General features: G+C 55.4%; 7 protein-coding genes across 7 annotated transcripts; 3 read left to right on the top strand and 4 right to left on the bottom strand.

Annotated features, from left to right (window-relative positions):
* Positions 1–1,057: 1,057 nt before the first annotated feature.
* VDBG_08250 (queuine tRNA-ribosyltransferase) lies at positions 1,058–2,374 on the bottom strand (the record flags this gene model as incomplete). Its single annotated transcript, XM_003001159.1, has 3 exons — positions 1,058–1,219; positions 1,518–2,168; positions 2,312–2,374. The coding sequence occupies 3 exons, from the start codon at positions 2,372–2,374 to the stop codon at positions 1,058–1,060; spliced, it is 876 nt and encodes a 291-aa protein (XP_003001205.1).
* Positions 2,375–2,728: 354 nt separating this feature from the next.
* On the top strand, positions 2,729–4,159 carry VDBG_08251 (conserved hypothetical protein; the record flags this gene model as incomplete). Its single annotated transcript, XM_003001160.1, has 1 exon — positions 2,729–4,159. The coding sequence occupies one exon, from the start codon at positions 2,729–2,731 to the stop codon at positions 4,157–4,159; it is 1,431 nt and encodes a 476-aa protein (XP_003001206.1).
* Positions 4,160–4,642: 483 nt separating this feature from the next.
* On the top strand, positions 4,643–5,394 carry VDBG_08252 (40S ribosomal protein S17; the record flags this gene model as incomplete). The annotated part of the gene is made up of 3 exons (XM_003001161.1): positions 4,643–4,836; positions 4,904–5,104; positions 5,163–5,394. 3 exons carry the CDS (start codon positions 4,690–4,692, stop codon positions 5,259–5,261), a joined length of 447 nt encoding a protein of 148 aa, XP_003001207.1.
* Positions 5,395–5,671: 277 nt separating this feature from the next.
* On the bottom strand, positions 5,672–6,541 carry VDBG_08253 (DUF408 domain-containing protein; the record flags this gene model as incomplete). Its single annotated transcript, XM_003001162.1, has 1 exon — positions 5,672–6,541. The coding sequence occupies one exon, from the start codon at positions 6,539–6,541 to the stop codon at positions 5,672–5,674; it is 870 nt and encodes a 289-aa protein (XP_003001208.1).
* A 940-nt stretch (positions 6,542–7,481) lies between these two features.
* On the bottom strand, positions 7,482–8,633 carry VDBG_08254 (argininosuccinate synthase; the record flags this gene model as incomplete). The annotated part of the gene is made up of 9 exons (XM_003001163.1): positions 7,482–7,520; positions 7,555–7,611; positions 7,664–7,795; positions 7,849–7,874; positions 7,926–8,032; positions 8,083–8,137; positions 8,189–8,234; positions 8,286–8,504; positions 8,622–8,633. 9 exons carry the CDS (start codon positions 8,631–8,633, stop codon positions 7,482–7,484), a joined length of 693 nt encoding a protein of 230 aa, XP_003001209.1.
* A 291-nt stretch (positions 8,634–8,924) lies between these two features.
* Positions 8,925–9,998, bottom strand: VDBG_08255 (predicted protein; the record flags this gene model as incomplete). The annotated part of the gene is made up of 10 exons (XM_003001164.1): positions 8,925–8,994; positions 9,076–9,126; positions 9,177–9,220; positions 9,271–9,331; positions 9,383–9,417; positions 9,496–9,518; positions 9,573–9,628; positions 9,697–9,726; positions 9,779–9,820; positions 9,967–9,998. 10 exons carry the CDS (start codon positions 9,996–9,998, stop codon positions 8,925–8,927), a joined length of 444 nt encoding a protein of 147 aa, XP_003001210.1.
* A 1,435-nt stretch (positions 9,999–11,433) lies between these two features.
* On the top strand, positions 11,434–13,089 carry VDBG_08256 (SH3 domain-containing protein; the record flags this gene model as incomplete). Its single annotated transcript, XM_003001165.1, has 1 exon — positions 11,434–13,089. One exon carries the CDS (start codon positions 11,434–11,436, stop codon positions 13,087–13,089), a length of 1,656 nt encoding a protein of 551 aa, XP_003001211.1.
* Between the last annotated feature and the right edge of the window lie 84 nt (positions 13,090–13,173).

Here is a 13,173-nt window from a genome sequence, read left to right on the forward strand (position 1 = left end):
CACGATACGTGCGAGCCCAACTGCGGCGCCGACGGCGAGCAGTCAAGGGCATCTTGTGCGAAATCTGCACTACCTGCATAAAGCCCGCCCCCGACGCCGCGTATCGCAAATTCATCCTCAACAACGCGGACAGCAACTGGGCCCAAAACCCGGGACGAGGCGAACAAGATGGGAGTCAACTGGGCCGGACCTATACAACGCGTGTCCGGTGGTACGCATAGCTCGGCACTTGACACCCTTGTTGGGGCTATGGCTGTCGTATGACGAAGTGATTGGGCGGCGGGCGTAATACATAATAGGACACAGTATATGGCGTTGATTGGGTAGATATACACATGGCTGGATGTTACAGGTTGGAGCGCGGGCGGCAAAAAGAACAACGGGCTGGGTTCACTGGATGGGCTACTTGATGAATGAATAATGATAACACTGTTGACGACCACTTTTGAGCGAATTTTCCTCTTGTCAGGCGCTGCACTCAAGCTGTCTATCCTCCTCGGATCTGAGGTGGCTTTCCGTGACTCGATTGGCGTACCCACGCTGTAGCCGTAAGCTGATGCCATGGTGGCACACGAATGTGTAGTTCGGATGAAGATCCGCAACACGTGCACGGTCGGAACAGACAAACGTGGAAACTTGGGCGGAAACAATGACCCTTTGTCCAGGTCTGGAAACGGACACACTTTGTTGCACGATGAGGCTGAACACTCCTTGAACGTGAAACAATATTCGCCATTTCCACACCAAACTAGCTTACGCGCGAAGTGACACCGCTTCGCAATCTTTGAACAACATTTGCAGCCCTCCGCGGTTCTGGCACTTTCTTCCGCCTGCAATGTACCCACATTTCATATGCGTTGTAGCGTCAGCAGCATGTGTGCATGTCCAGTCAACACTGCCACGTTTTTCGCCTGTCGTGGAACGAGAACTCATCCTGGGCCTGGGCCGTATTTCATGGGGGGTGAAGTTGCCAGGAGCGGCGCCGAGAACACCGAAGCCATACTTGTGTGTTCAACACAGTGAAAAGTCACAAGACGACGGATTTAATGAAGTTTGATTAACCATCTGTTAAATCTACACCGACGCCACGGAGCGCCTCCACAGCCCATTCAGGGAACTTGGTCTTGTCGCTATCGTACAAGTTGCCAAAGAATTGCCGTACAAAATCGGGATACCGATCCTCGATGATAGCCTGTCTCACGTTCCGCATGAGTTCCAGCTGATACCAAACATTATGGATGGTCAGCAGGTGGGCGGCGACCGTTTCCTTGGCAGTATTGTGGTTGATGAATGCCCTTGTGATACCCAGACCCCCTTCTCTGCAGCAGATACAACCGCAACCCTCCTCTATGGGGCCGAAATCGGTCGCATACTTGAGATTCCGAATGTTCAGAACACCATGTTTGGTGATGGCATTGCCGAAACGAGCAGTGCGGGTGGGCCATACACAGTCGAACATGTCAGCGCCGAGCGCAACGCTGACGACGAGGTCTTCTGGATAGCCGATGCCCCATGACGTACCGTGGCTTGAGGTCGGGTAGCATCTCGGTGCACGTCCGGACGACACGGCAGTAGTCGGCCTTGGCCTCGCCGCCACTGAGTCCGCCGATGGCAATGCCTGGGGTGTCTCGCGCAAGCATCTGCCTGCAGCACTCTCTTCGCATCTCGAGGTCCAGACCTCCCTGAATGATGCAGAACAGGTTCTGGGTCGTCGGGTTCTGGTGAGCTGCAATGCAGCGGTCGAGCCATCTCACGCTGCGTTCCATGGCCTCGCGCATACGCTCCTTGTCTGGGGACGTTGTAACGAGGACGTCGTCTAGCTGCATGATAATGTCGCTCCCGATGGTGTTTTGCAACGAGATTGAGTGTTCAGGCGTGAGAAGCATGGGCGACCCATCGTGTGGGCTGAGAAAGCGCACACCCTCCTCGGTGATGTTCGCCAGCTTAAGGAGGCTGACCATTTGAAAGCCACCGCTGTCGGTAAGAATGTTGTGGCTCCATCCCTGTAGCTTGTGCGCACCGCCGACAGCAGCAAGGACATCTTGCCCGGGCTTGAGACCTAGATGATAGGTGTTGTTCAGGCACAGGCGACAACCTGTCTCCTCAAGCTGCTCAGGGGTAAGTCCTTTGAGCGATGCCTGTGTCGCAACAGGCATGAACATGGGAAGCTGTACTGGTCCATGAGGGAGGGTCAAGTTTGATGCGCGAGCTCTTGTTGTCTGGTCTGAGCTGTTAGCAACGTCTCACACGGCGAGGTAGTCGGTGGGTATCTAGAAAACAGTGCCGGCGTCGAGGAGGAATTATTTCATACCGAACAGCGTGCGATCAGCTCAAACGTGAGGGCCGCTGAAGAGCTCACGTTGATGGAAGCCATTTTTCTTGTAGCCCACATGGAAGTCAAGAGTCCTGGGCTTGTTGTGAAGTGAAGGACACTTCTACTCCATGTTATCAAGGCACAGCTCTTGACTTTTAGGTGAGGAAAGGTCGAGGCAGGTACGGTACGTATGGGTCGCACATTTGAGCGGCCCGTGGTCGGTTTATCGCAAGGGGGAGCAAAGTGGAGATGGCATAGCGGAACTGGCCAATGTTAACGCGCCAGTCTGCTAGCTGGTAGTTTCCGCATCACTCCATTGGAAATTTCCCTCCACGCCCAAACGCCAACTCCAGCTCTGCCTCAAGACAACTTCGCAGCCTCGAGCCAGCATCACCACCGGTGCCGAATAGGGCCATGTCTGCTAGACTCTCGCCCGGAGGGGCTTTGCTCCGGTCGTCGCGTCTATTCTCCGTTCCGAAACCAATTCCGGGTCCAAGTGCTGCCAGCGAGGATGCCGGATATGGGAGCACCCTTCGCAGGCCGACAGGCACATCGCCGTACCCGACGCATCAATCCATCACGACGCCCGAGAGCTCGCGGAGCCAAGGCGACTGGGGCTTGAAGCGCTCTTTGCCTCTTAAGATGACCACCAAATCGTCCACGCCATCCATCCACGTAAAGCACCTTGACTCGATCGAGAAGATCACCGACTACTCCTCCTCATCCCAGCACTCCATTACGCTGCAGAAGTTCCAGGAGCTCAATCTGCCTCTTACCGTGCCGACCCTGCCGAATCGCTATCGTGCCGTATCCCTTGGCACTACTTCGGTTTTCGAGGACGATCACGACGTTACTGCCGTCGGAGGAACTGGATCCGACAAGAGGTGGAAATTCGAAGGGCCATGGCTGGCTGGCTTGACTGAAGGACAATTCGAAAATTATGTGCAAAAGACCGTCCGTAACAGACGTCAGGAGTTCCAAGCATTCCTCCGAACGCGCTTGGCTTCCGATTTGACTGCCGCACAGCAGCAGGCGGCTCTCGATAAGGCCATCGAGGCTCCAGCGCCTGTGGTCGCCAAAGACGTCACTGAGGATCAGCTGACGGAATACACTCGCAAGCTGCGATCTGATCGTGTCACTCTCTTTGCCCTGATCAGCGAGTTCCTCGACCTCGCCCCGCTCAACCCCCCGAGCGCCATTGCCAACATGTCCGCTGGCACCCGGATCGAGTCCAAATCGCCTAACCCCTACGCCGAACGCGGCCCTCCGATCACTCACCCGTCTGGCGGTCTGTCGTACATTCGAACGAATGCTCATGCCGAAAACCACCCGCTCTACGGACCTCAGGCGAACCCTTCGCCTGTCTTGGCCCGGATCATCTCTCCGAGGCATATGTCCAACCCCGCCAAGCTGGGTGTCGCAGGCTTCATCACGGACACGCCGCAGGGCGACTCGGCTTTCAACTACCGAAGTTACCGTGGCGGCAAGGCTCGTGTTTCTGGTATCGCCACATTTGATCCCGAGATCACGGGTGGCTCTAAGTGCTACGTGGAGCCCGTGTCGGCGAACATCAACTCCGCCGGCAAGCTTGTTCTCAAGGTCGACGAGGCCAGCGAGGAGGCGCAGATGATCAAGAAGGAGTTGATTGGCAAGGCTGAGATCTACAACAACAAGAACCCCAATGCTCATGCTCTAGAGTCTGAACCACGAACCCACTCCCAGCGTCTGGGTGGATATCGCGGCTCTCCATTGGGACGACGAGATGGATCTCCTCTGATCAGAAGGCAACCCAAGCCAGGAAAGGCTCAGACCGGTAGCTCTCAGAGCTACGGCCTGGATAAATGAATGCACCTGATGGTTCCAGGGACTTGAAACGTCAACGTGCATGCGCATCCGTCTGGGGGGTTGGGTCGCCACCCTAGGCGTGTACTATGAGATAGAACCCCTATGTATAGCAATGTAAGATGTTCAACAAGTCACGCGCCATGTAGCCCAATACTCCGGAGCTGAACCTAGAGATCCTACAAGTCAAAACGTGACGTGTAATGCTCTGGTGTAAGTGAACGATAAAGACTTCCTTTAGTCGACGCGGGTCGGTCTGTGAGTGCGGTGCACTACAAATGCCGAAAACCTCAAGTCGATGCAGTACGGTGGGCTGCAAGGTATTTTGTGGTCACGTGTCAGGCTTGAAGCATCCCCCAATGCCCAAGTACCACAGCGAACGAGAACCCTAGGCCCACTTTTTGATTTTACCACACAAGTCCTTTCTCCCACTGTACTTTTCTGCAACCGACTCTGACGAATTTCACGGCCTCATCACGACCTCACGACAACCACCGCCCAACCACCCCGTCCTTTGATCCTCAGTCGCCAAAATGGGTCGCGTTCGCACCAAGACCGTCAAGAAGTCCGCCAAGGTCATCATTGAGCGGTACTACCCCAAGCTCACCCTGGACTTCGAGACCAACAAGCGCATTTGCGATGAGATCGCCATCATCGCCTCTAAGCGCCTCCGCAACAAGGTCAGAAAGCGCTTCCCAAAAGAACCGGTGACCCGAAGTACCAGGATTGACAGTTTTTGAACAACAGATTGCCGGCTACACTACGCACTTGATGAAGCGTATTCAGCGTGGTCCTGTCCGCGGTATCTCGTTCAAGCTCCAGGAGGAGGAGCGTGAGCGCAAGGATCAATACGTCCCCGAGGTCTCTGCTCTCGACTTCACCCAGAACTCCGAGAGCGGCCAGCTCGACGTCGACGTCGAGACCAAGGACCTCCTCAAGCACCTCGGCGTACGTCTCTACTTTTCACTATATGCGCGAGTGCGTCTTCGGCTAACCAGACATGCAGTTCGACGCCATCCCCGTCAATGTCATCCCCGTCTCCCAGGCCCAGGCCCCCGAGCGTGGTGGCCGTCGCTTCGGCGACCGCCCCCCTCGCCGCGACTAAGCGTTGTTTGTTACGATGGATGGAAAAACTGGTGGACGATACCAACTGGGATCAGGCATTCGGAATATTGCCGACGGCGTCTCGCGGACGGTAACACGGGCATACTAGAACTCAAAGAGAAGTTCATCCCCCACCAAGGTGTCGCTGATTTTGCTGGGTTCGCCCACAGATGACGCTTGATTGCCATTTGCTTCCCCACCTGCCGTGATGTCGACGTCGGGCGTCACGAGTAGTCAGCCCAATCCTCACATGAGGCTTCGGGATCTGCCAGGTCTCATGTTGGCGTGTCGTGACGCCCGACCGCGCGTGTGTCTGAAGTGTGACTTATGGGGTATCATTTTTGTGACGAAGTTATCTGTGGGATGATTTATCCGTTGCCCTGCTGCCCGGGGGACGTGCATGCGATTTTGCTATCCATCTTGCGCGTCCTCGATGGCTTCCTCGTGGGCTTTTGCCTTACCTCTGCCCGGTTTGTGACCCTCTATCAACAGGTGCGCGGTTCTCTCGTGCTCGCTGTCTTCTTCGTCCGAATCAGGCTCAATCGGTGGCGCGACCTCTTTTTCACGAATTGTGAGAGTGACCGTCCCTGGGCGCCGTCGCTGTGCCGTTGTCCCCACGCTCCAGAGCCAGCGCAGCCATGTCCTCCGCTGGGTTTCTGGTCGGTTGAGCGTAGGTGTCCGACCGCCTCGGTAGCCTGGCGAGACGGGATCCTTTGTGTGAACTGGAGCTGCTCCCATGAGTTCAATCTCGATATCGGGGATGCCCGCTCGCTCCCACGCCGCTGTTTCGCTCAGCTGAACCTTGACGTACAGAGCCCTCCTCTTGCAGTCTTGCGAGCACCACCTCTCCATCTCTTTCCTGTCCACAATGCCAAAGTCCTTGGACCCCACGTTCATGAGCTTCCACGGTCCGCCTCGCGAGGACTGGGGCTTTGGCCTCGCGCACAGCGTGTACCCGCACAGCTTGTTGGCATTGCGCTCCTCGATGAGGTCCTCGAAATCACCGGGCTGGAAGAGGCGCACGTGCGTCTTGAAGCCCGTGACGTCGGAAGGCGCGGGGTCGGAGGCTGGGTGGCGACCCTGGGTCGCGGGGTATTCAGAGAGGAGGATGAGGCTGTCGAGGATCTGCGCCTCGAGGTCCTTGCGCTGCTGTAGGATGCGCGCGTGTTGGAGGGCCAGCTCCTTGGGATCTTTTTTTCGAAACGTTGCTTCGGCGGGGCCGTCGGGGCCGTGGAGCGCTTGCTTGAGAATGCCCTTCAAGGGCTTAATGTCGGTGTCCATTGCGCGGTATCGTTTTCAGGTCAGGGGTCTTCCTTCGCTACGCTGCCGGGAGACTTCTTCGTCATTATGGTTGGTGTCCACAGAGGGTTTGAGGTTTGGCGCTGGTAGCCGTCCCGTCGGATTTTGCCATTGAAGGACCCAGAGCCCTGACGTAGAAGCTTATCGAATCAGCCATGACAATGTGGAGCCTCGAGGTTTGCTCAACCTCATATTTGGGTAGCGTGAATATCTCTCAACTGAATGGATATGCATTTGTAGGGATGAACTTCTCCGTGTCTTAATGTATTGCTCATCAAAACCCCTAAACAAGAACTTATATCACGAACCAACCCAATTCTGATATTCGGGCGGCGTTTGAATTGCAGCGAACAGACGTGTCTACACAGGGCCTGCCAGTCACCGGACGACGGTATACCCTATGCGTTGTTACTCTTGATGTCTCTTTTGGATATATTTCTACTTATGTTCGTGGCTTCGACGTGGTGGTGTTCTTCACAGTTCGGCCTGGAAAACTCCATCTATACCGTCAATGGATTTTATGCTCACCAAGCCATTGTGCGTGCAGGGCACGGTGCAACTCAGATGGGAACTGAACTGCACTCTAATCCCTCGAACCTCCACAAGCCAACAACCCGGTACCTACGGCCCCCGCCCCTCTCCAAATATGTACGAGATTCATACGGGTGTGGCCTTGCCATTTCTTTGGCTCAGAAGTATCGCGGCAAGGTCCACAGCCGGTTCAGATCCATGTCACTCTGGGTGCCGATGCGTTGCTGCCGGCCGTCGACAATGAACGAGCGTAGCCAACGCACGGCGATACAGAAGTGATTCTTACATCAAGGTTATGGAAGTTTTATTTTGATAAGCTCAGTATTCCTGTCTACTTGACTTTTGTATGCAACGCCTATCCTGCCTGTGAATTTTGAGCGGTTTTCCTTTCTTAGAGCTCGAGACCAGCCTCGGCCACCTGAAGACCATACTATCAAAATGTTAGCACATGTTCCGAGACACACGTATTTGAGATGTCCAACCTTCTTGAGGCGAATGGCAGCAATCGTGATGAAACCAGACTGTGAATGGTGTTAGCATCTGCAAAAAAAACATGGCGCAGAGAGCATGTACCGTCTCGGAAGGATCAAAGGTAGTGAGCGAGTCCATGGACGCGTCCTCCTCGGAGTAGAGCTTCTCCTGGGAAGTGCGGCCAAGAACGTACGCGTTGCCCTTGTAAAGACGAAGACGGACCTCGCCGTTGACCTGTTTTTCGAGTTAGAGGTCGCCGATTTATGGCATTCATTACCACAACTTACACGCTCCTGGGCGAAGTCGAGAGAAGCTTTCCCCACTGTTAGTTTGTTTTCCTGAACATGAGAGTGACATCACTTACGCTGAAGGAACGCCCTCTCGGGGCTGAAGTACAAGCCGTTGTACAGAAGCTCCGACCACTGCTTGCTAAGGTTGTCGCGAAGGGAACGGACACGTCCATCAAGCACCCTTCCGAGTGTCAGCTGTGGAATCGTCCACCTGTGCTGGAGAAAACTCACAGTCCTTCGATGCTAATGTGTGACAGGCGAAGCAAAGTCATCGCGGGTGAGTCGTCTAGGATCTGTTAGAGCGTGTCGTATTCGCAGGGACCAGGGATTCACATACAGCATCCACGGCTCTTGAGGCCGATGTAGCGGTTCTCAACGATGTCCTTCATATGAATTAGCTTATGGTATAGTACTGTGAGCCATGGAGTGCTTACAATGCGACCAATACCGTGCTGCTTGCCCAGATCATTAAGGAGCTTGAAGAGCTCGAGCGAGCCGGTGACAGTCTTCTCGGGGGTGACGACCTTGACAGGAAGACCCTTGTCGAAGTGAATGCTGATGTCGAGGGGTGTATCAGGCGCCTTCAGGGGCGAGTCGGTCCTGGTCCACATGTCTTCAGGGGGAGTGACATTGGGGTCCTCGAGCATGCCCGCCTATATCCAATCAGCCCTGATAATTGTGGTTATTTCTCTCTTATCCCATACCTCGTAAGAGCAGTGAGCTGCGTAAGTTAGCGGCAGTCATGTCATCCGAACGAAGAGCTTGCTTACCAAGATTGTCATCCATAGAGTAGGGCTTGGCCTTGGTGGAGGTGACGGGGATGCCTAAACCGTCTTAGCGAAACCCAGCAAGAGTCTGCTGTGCGAACTCACCCTTCTCGGCAGCGTAATCGAGAAGATCGTTGCGGCCCTGGAAACGGTTGAAGAAGGTAGGATCGCGCCAAGGAGCAATGACTAAACAGAAGTGGTTGATTAGACTCAGATCGATAGTTGTGTGCGCAAGGGTTAGACAGGATCCGGACTATACCCTTGATCGCGGGGTTGATCGTGTAGTAAGCCAGCTAGCCAAAGGCATCAGTATCCGTCGTACTCGTTTGTGAAGTCATGGCAAGCGTGGGCCGTCTGTTCGTACCTCGAAGCGAACCTGGTCGTTACTATTGAATTCATTAGCCAGATGCCCTCCTGTATAGAGCCCATCTAGATGTGAAGCTATGGAACGACTTACCCCTTTCCCGTGCAACCGTGAGAGACGTAATCGCATCCCTCCCGCGCGGCACTACCATATGTCAGTATTAATTGGTAAGAAGTACAGCGGAGATAATTTACGCCTTCATCATCGCACGCGCGATGGCAGGACGAGCCAAGCTTGTCTGGATATCTGTCAGGTTCTATGTGTCCGCAGAGGATCGATCGAACGTACGCCGAGGAGATATTGGTCCTCGTAGATGGCATTGCAGGCGATAGCCTTCCAGCAGAACTCGCTGCGTTGGTCAGTCAAAGATATCGAATATCATGTGTGTATACCAACATACTCAACAAAGTTTTGTGTGATGTCCTCGATGATCATCTACATTCGTCAGGATTCTGCGCCCGATGTGTTTGAGGGGGGGGGGGGGAGGGTTCTTGTCGTGTGCGAGCAACATACCTTCTCAGCACCAATCTGAAGAGCTGCATTATCATCAGCATGCGTTATCCGCTTCGGCCTCGTCGGTAAGAACTAACCCTTCTTCTCGACGGCATCCCAATCCTCCTCCTGACCGACATTGGCAAGAAAGCAGCTAGAAGATATTAACAGCCGCTCCGTTTTCTTCACTTGTGTATTGCGGCAGCTCCGCGAGCTGCCCACGTGATAGAAGGCTGCTTACACGACGGAGTACTAAAGACAGTGGTCAGCTCTCTCCCAACAATTTTGAACCCGTCCTACTTACATCCTGCTCAATGAGCCAGGCAAGAATGGTCGACGTGTCGAGCTACACAGGATTAGTATGGAAAGAAACGTGGAGCTGGAATTGACCGTCGAAATTGATTCGAGATCGTGGTTCGAGAACGTACACCGCCAGAGTAGCTATCGCAAGTCAGTACATTGAACTTTGAATGCGGGGGCGGGGTAACCTACGCAAGGCAGACCTTTCCCTTAGAGCCAGCCATGGTGATGATGCTTTGGTGCTTCGGGTAGTATTATGTCGTCAGAGGAAGGATCCGAGTGAAGATGCAGGGTCAATTGATGGTGGCAGAGGGGATTCAATGGATAGAGGAGGAGAGAAATGATTCAGACGGTGTTGGCTGGAGGAATAAAAGGTAAGGGTGCGTTGCGAGATCGGGTGTGGGTCCCTTGGGCCAGCGTCGTGGACAAGGTACCGGAGACCCTTGGGCAAGTCTGCGGGCACTTAAGGTACCTTCCCGTCAGTACGCTTGTGAGTCACTGACACAGTCACACCCTAGCGAAGGATACCGCGGAATTCTGGCGATACCTGCTTCCTCCACTATCGGCGCCAAAAAGATAAGGACCCCAGCCTGAAAAATAGTGCAGCGTGCAGGAGCGGACATGCAGAGCAGGCTGATTGGCAACTCTTTTTCATGTTGGGAGTACGTCGCCTGGGGTAGTGGGGTGAGAAAAGTCAGCCTGGCCTGCAAGTCATCCTCTCAATGACTGTTGCTTGGGTGCAATCAGTCCCAAAAGCTGATGCAGTCTTCTTCACTTGAAAACGCGAGAGTCTGGTCATGAAGCCGAAGAAAGCCGCGTCCCACTAATCACTTGGTACACAAGCTCACGAGCTACAGGCAGCCCAGCCCGGAACGGTTGGATGTTGATGGGTGCATGCCACGCGGTCTTTGCATGCTCCTCCTTGGTGACTACGCATACGTGAACAGCCAGCGCGATGCGGCAGTGCTTCCTCCCATGGTCATATGATACGGTTTGAAACACAAGATACCTCGCTGGCTTACTCGCACGTGGTGCTGGCATGAAAGTTATCGGGATTTCGTGTCCCAATTCGGAACTATGCAATGCGTGTCACTGGCAAGCGATGGACGAGCTCTTGATGACGAATTGATCCATCTGCTTGGTATGTATGTACCTGGAAGGCCAGCGTAAGAACTGATAGCGCGATTCTTGGTAAAGCGAAGTTGGTACATGTTCACGACCTCAGTCACAGGCCTCTGTCGCTGATCCTCTGGAGATTCCGCCCACATCCGGACAGAGGCAGGCTGGGGCCAGCTTATCACTGGGCTGTGACCTCATCGGGTCGAGCTACCTCGGACTAGAGTGGTACCCAGAGACACCGAGACAGAGGCGTGCAAGGATGGCAAGGTGAGGGAAGGTGTGGGACGCGGCCAAGGCAACCTCGTCATTGATTGGCGCCCACCCCACAGCTCAGTGCCCAGTGCTCGATTCTCAGTGCTCTGCTCTGCTCACGACTACGGGGCCCCACTGAGGAGCCCATTGTCGCCTCCAGCGGGACGACTCCTCTCTGCTGTCGCCTAACAACACCAAGCTCCCACCTCGCACTTCCAACCATCACCCACCCCCTCGTCCATTCGCCTGCTTGTCTGCCTTGCGAAGCATCACAGATCCGAGGCAATCATGTCGGCTGTGCCCTTCAAAGTGAAGGCGCTGTACGAATACTCCTCTCCTCACGACGATGACCTGCAATTCCCTCCCGGTGTCATCATCACCGTAACCGAAGAAGAAGATGACGACTGGTACGTTGGCGAATATGTCGACGACGCCGGAGCCAAGCACGAAGGCATCTTTCCCCGTAACTTTGTCGAGAAGTACGAGCCTCAAGCACCACCTCGACCTGTGAGGAGCCGCACCAAAAAGGAGAACGAACCACCTGCTGCTGCGCCGTCCGAGCCCGCGGCTGCCGCCTCGTTGCCTGCGTCTGCGCATGCCCCGGTGCCTGCTCCTGCGCAGGAGCCAGAGCCTCAATCGACCCGACAGTCTGAATCAGAAGCCCCTCGTGATGTACCTGTTACAGAGGAGAAGCCTGAGAAGGCATACGACATTCCAGAGCCCGCTCCCATCGCTATACCGCTCTCGTCCAAGGAACCGGTAGCTCCGGTCGACGGCACTGTTCAGTCCCCGAAGGAGATCACCGAAAATCTGCCCCAGTCGACTGCTGCAGCTACTGCGGAGCCTGTTCCCGCCCCTCCTGTGCCCAAGGCTGCCGAGCATGCCGCCTCTAGTTCTCCTCCTGCCGCGAAGCCCGTACCGGCGCAGGCGAAACCCTCGAGCGGCCCGCCCGTTTCAAACAAGCCGTCGAGCAATGCCTTCAAAGACCGCATCGCGGCTTTCAACAAGTCGGCACCGCCTCCCGCACCCTTCAAGCCTAGTGGAATAGGTGCTGCCGGCTCTGCTTTTGTCAAGAAGCCCTTCGTCGCTCCGCCTCCCAGTCGCAACGCCTACATCCCCCCGCCTCAGCAAGCCCCCACTACGAAAGTGTACAGGAGAGAGGAGGATCCCGAGATCAAGGAGCAAGAGGCCGAGGCCCACGACAATGCGGAAAAGGCTGGCTTTTCCACCTCCAACGACCAAGACGACGGTAACTCTGATCAGCCCAAACCTACAAGCCTGAAAGAGCGCATCGCACTACTCCAGAAACAGCAGATGGAACAAGCGCAGCGTCATGCCGAATCGGTCACCAAAAAGGAAAAGCCAAAGCGGCCGGCCAAGGCACGTACAGAGAGCCACGATGCCCCGGAAGCCCTGACTGAGGGCCCAGACGTCACCTCTCCTGTGCTGGAGGGTCCTGGCGCCGATGATGTCGGTGCGAGAACTTCGATTGACTCGGACAGACTTCCGCCTCCACCGAGGCGCAAATCCTCCAAGGGCCCTGTGGAGTCATACCATGATGGAAATGAAGCCGATATGTCGGGGGCGGGCGACACGACTGAGGGACAGGAGGATCTCACCGAGCGCGAGGACAGCGACGAGAGGCCTCGCCGCATGTCTCGCGTGCCTACGAACCCCGGACCTGTTCCTCCTCCCCGGGCGTCGATCGATAAGACTGCCGTCAAGGATGACGCTGATGTCGTCGAGGAGGAAGCCGCTGATGAGGAGGAAGAGGACGATGACGAGGATATCGACCCTGAAGCCCGGAGAAAGGAAGAGCTCCGTGCCAGGATGGCGAAAATGAGCGGAGGTATGGGCATGATGGGCATGCATTCGCTCTTTGGTGGCCCAGCACCAGCCAGTGCACCGCCCCAAGAAGAAGAAGGCCGACAAACAGCACGCTGAAGAAAGCCGAGGAGGCAGCATCGCCCATCAGCGCAGCGCCTCCAGTACCTGTGCCAGGGTATGATGGCGCTGCCCGGCATGAGC

This window comes from Verticillium alfalfae, genomic scaffold, assembly GCF_000150825.1.
Source record: "Verticillium alfalfae VaMs.102 supercont1.12 genomic scaffold, whole genome shotgun sequence".
NCBI classification, from domain to species: domain Eukaryota; kingdom Fungi; phylum Ascomycota; class Sordariomycetes; order Glomerellales; family Plectosphaerellaceae; genus Verticillium; species Verticillium alfalfae.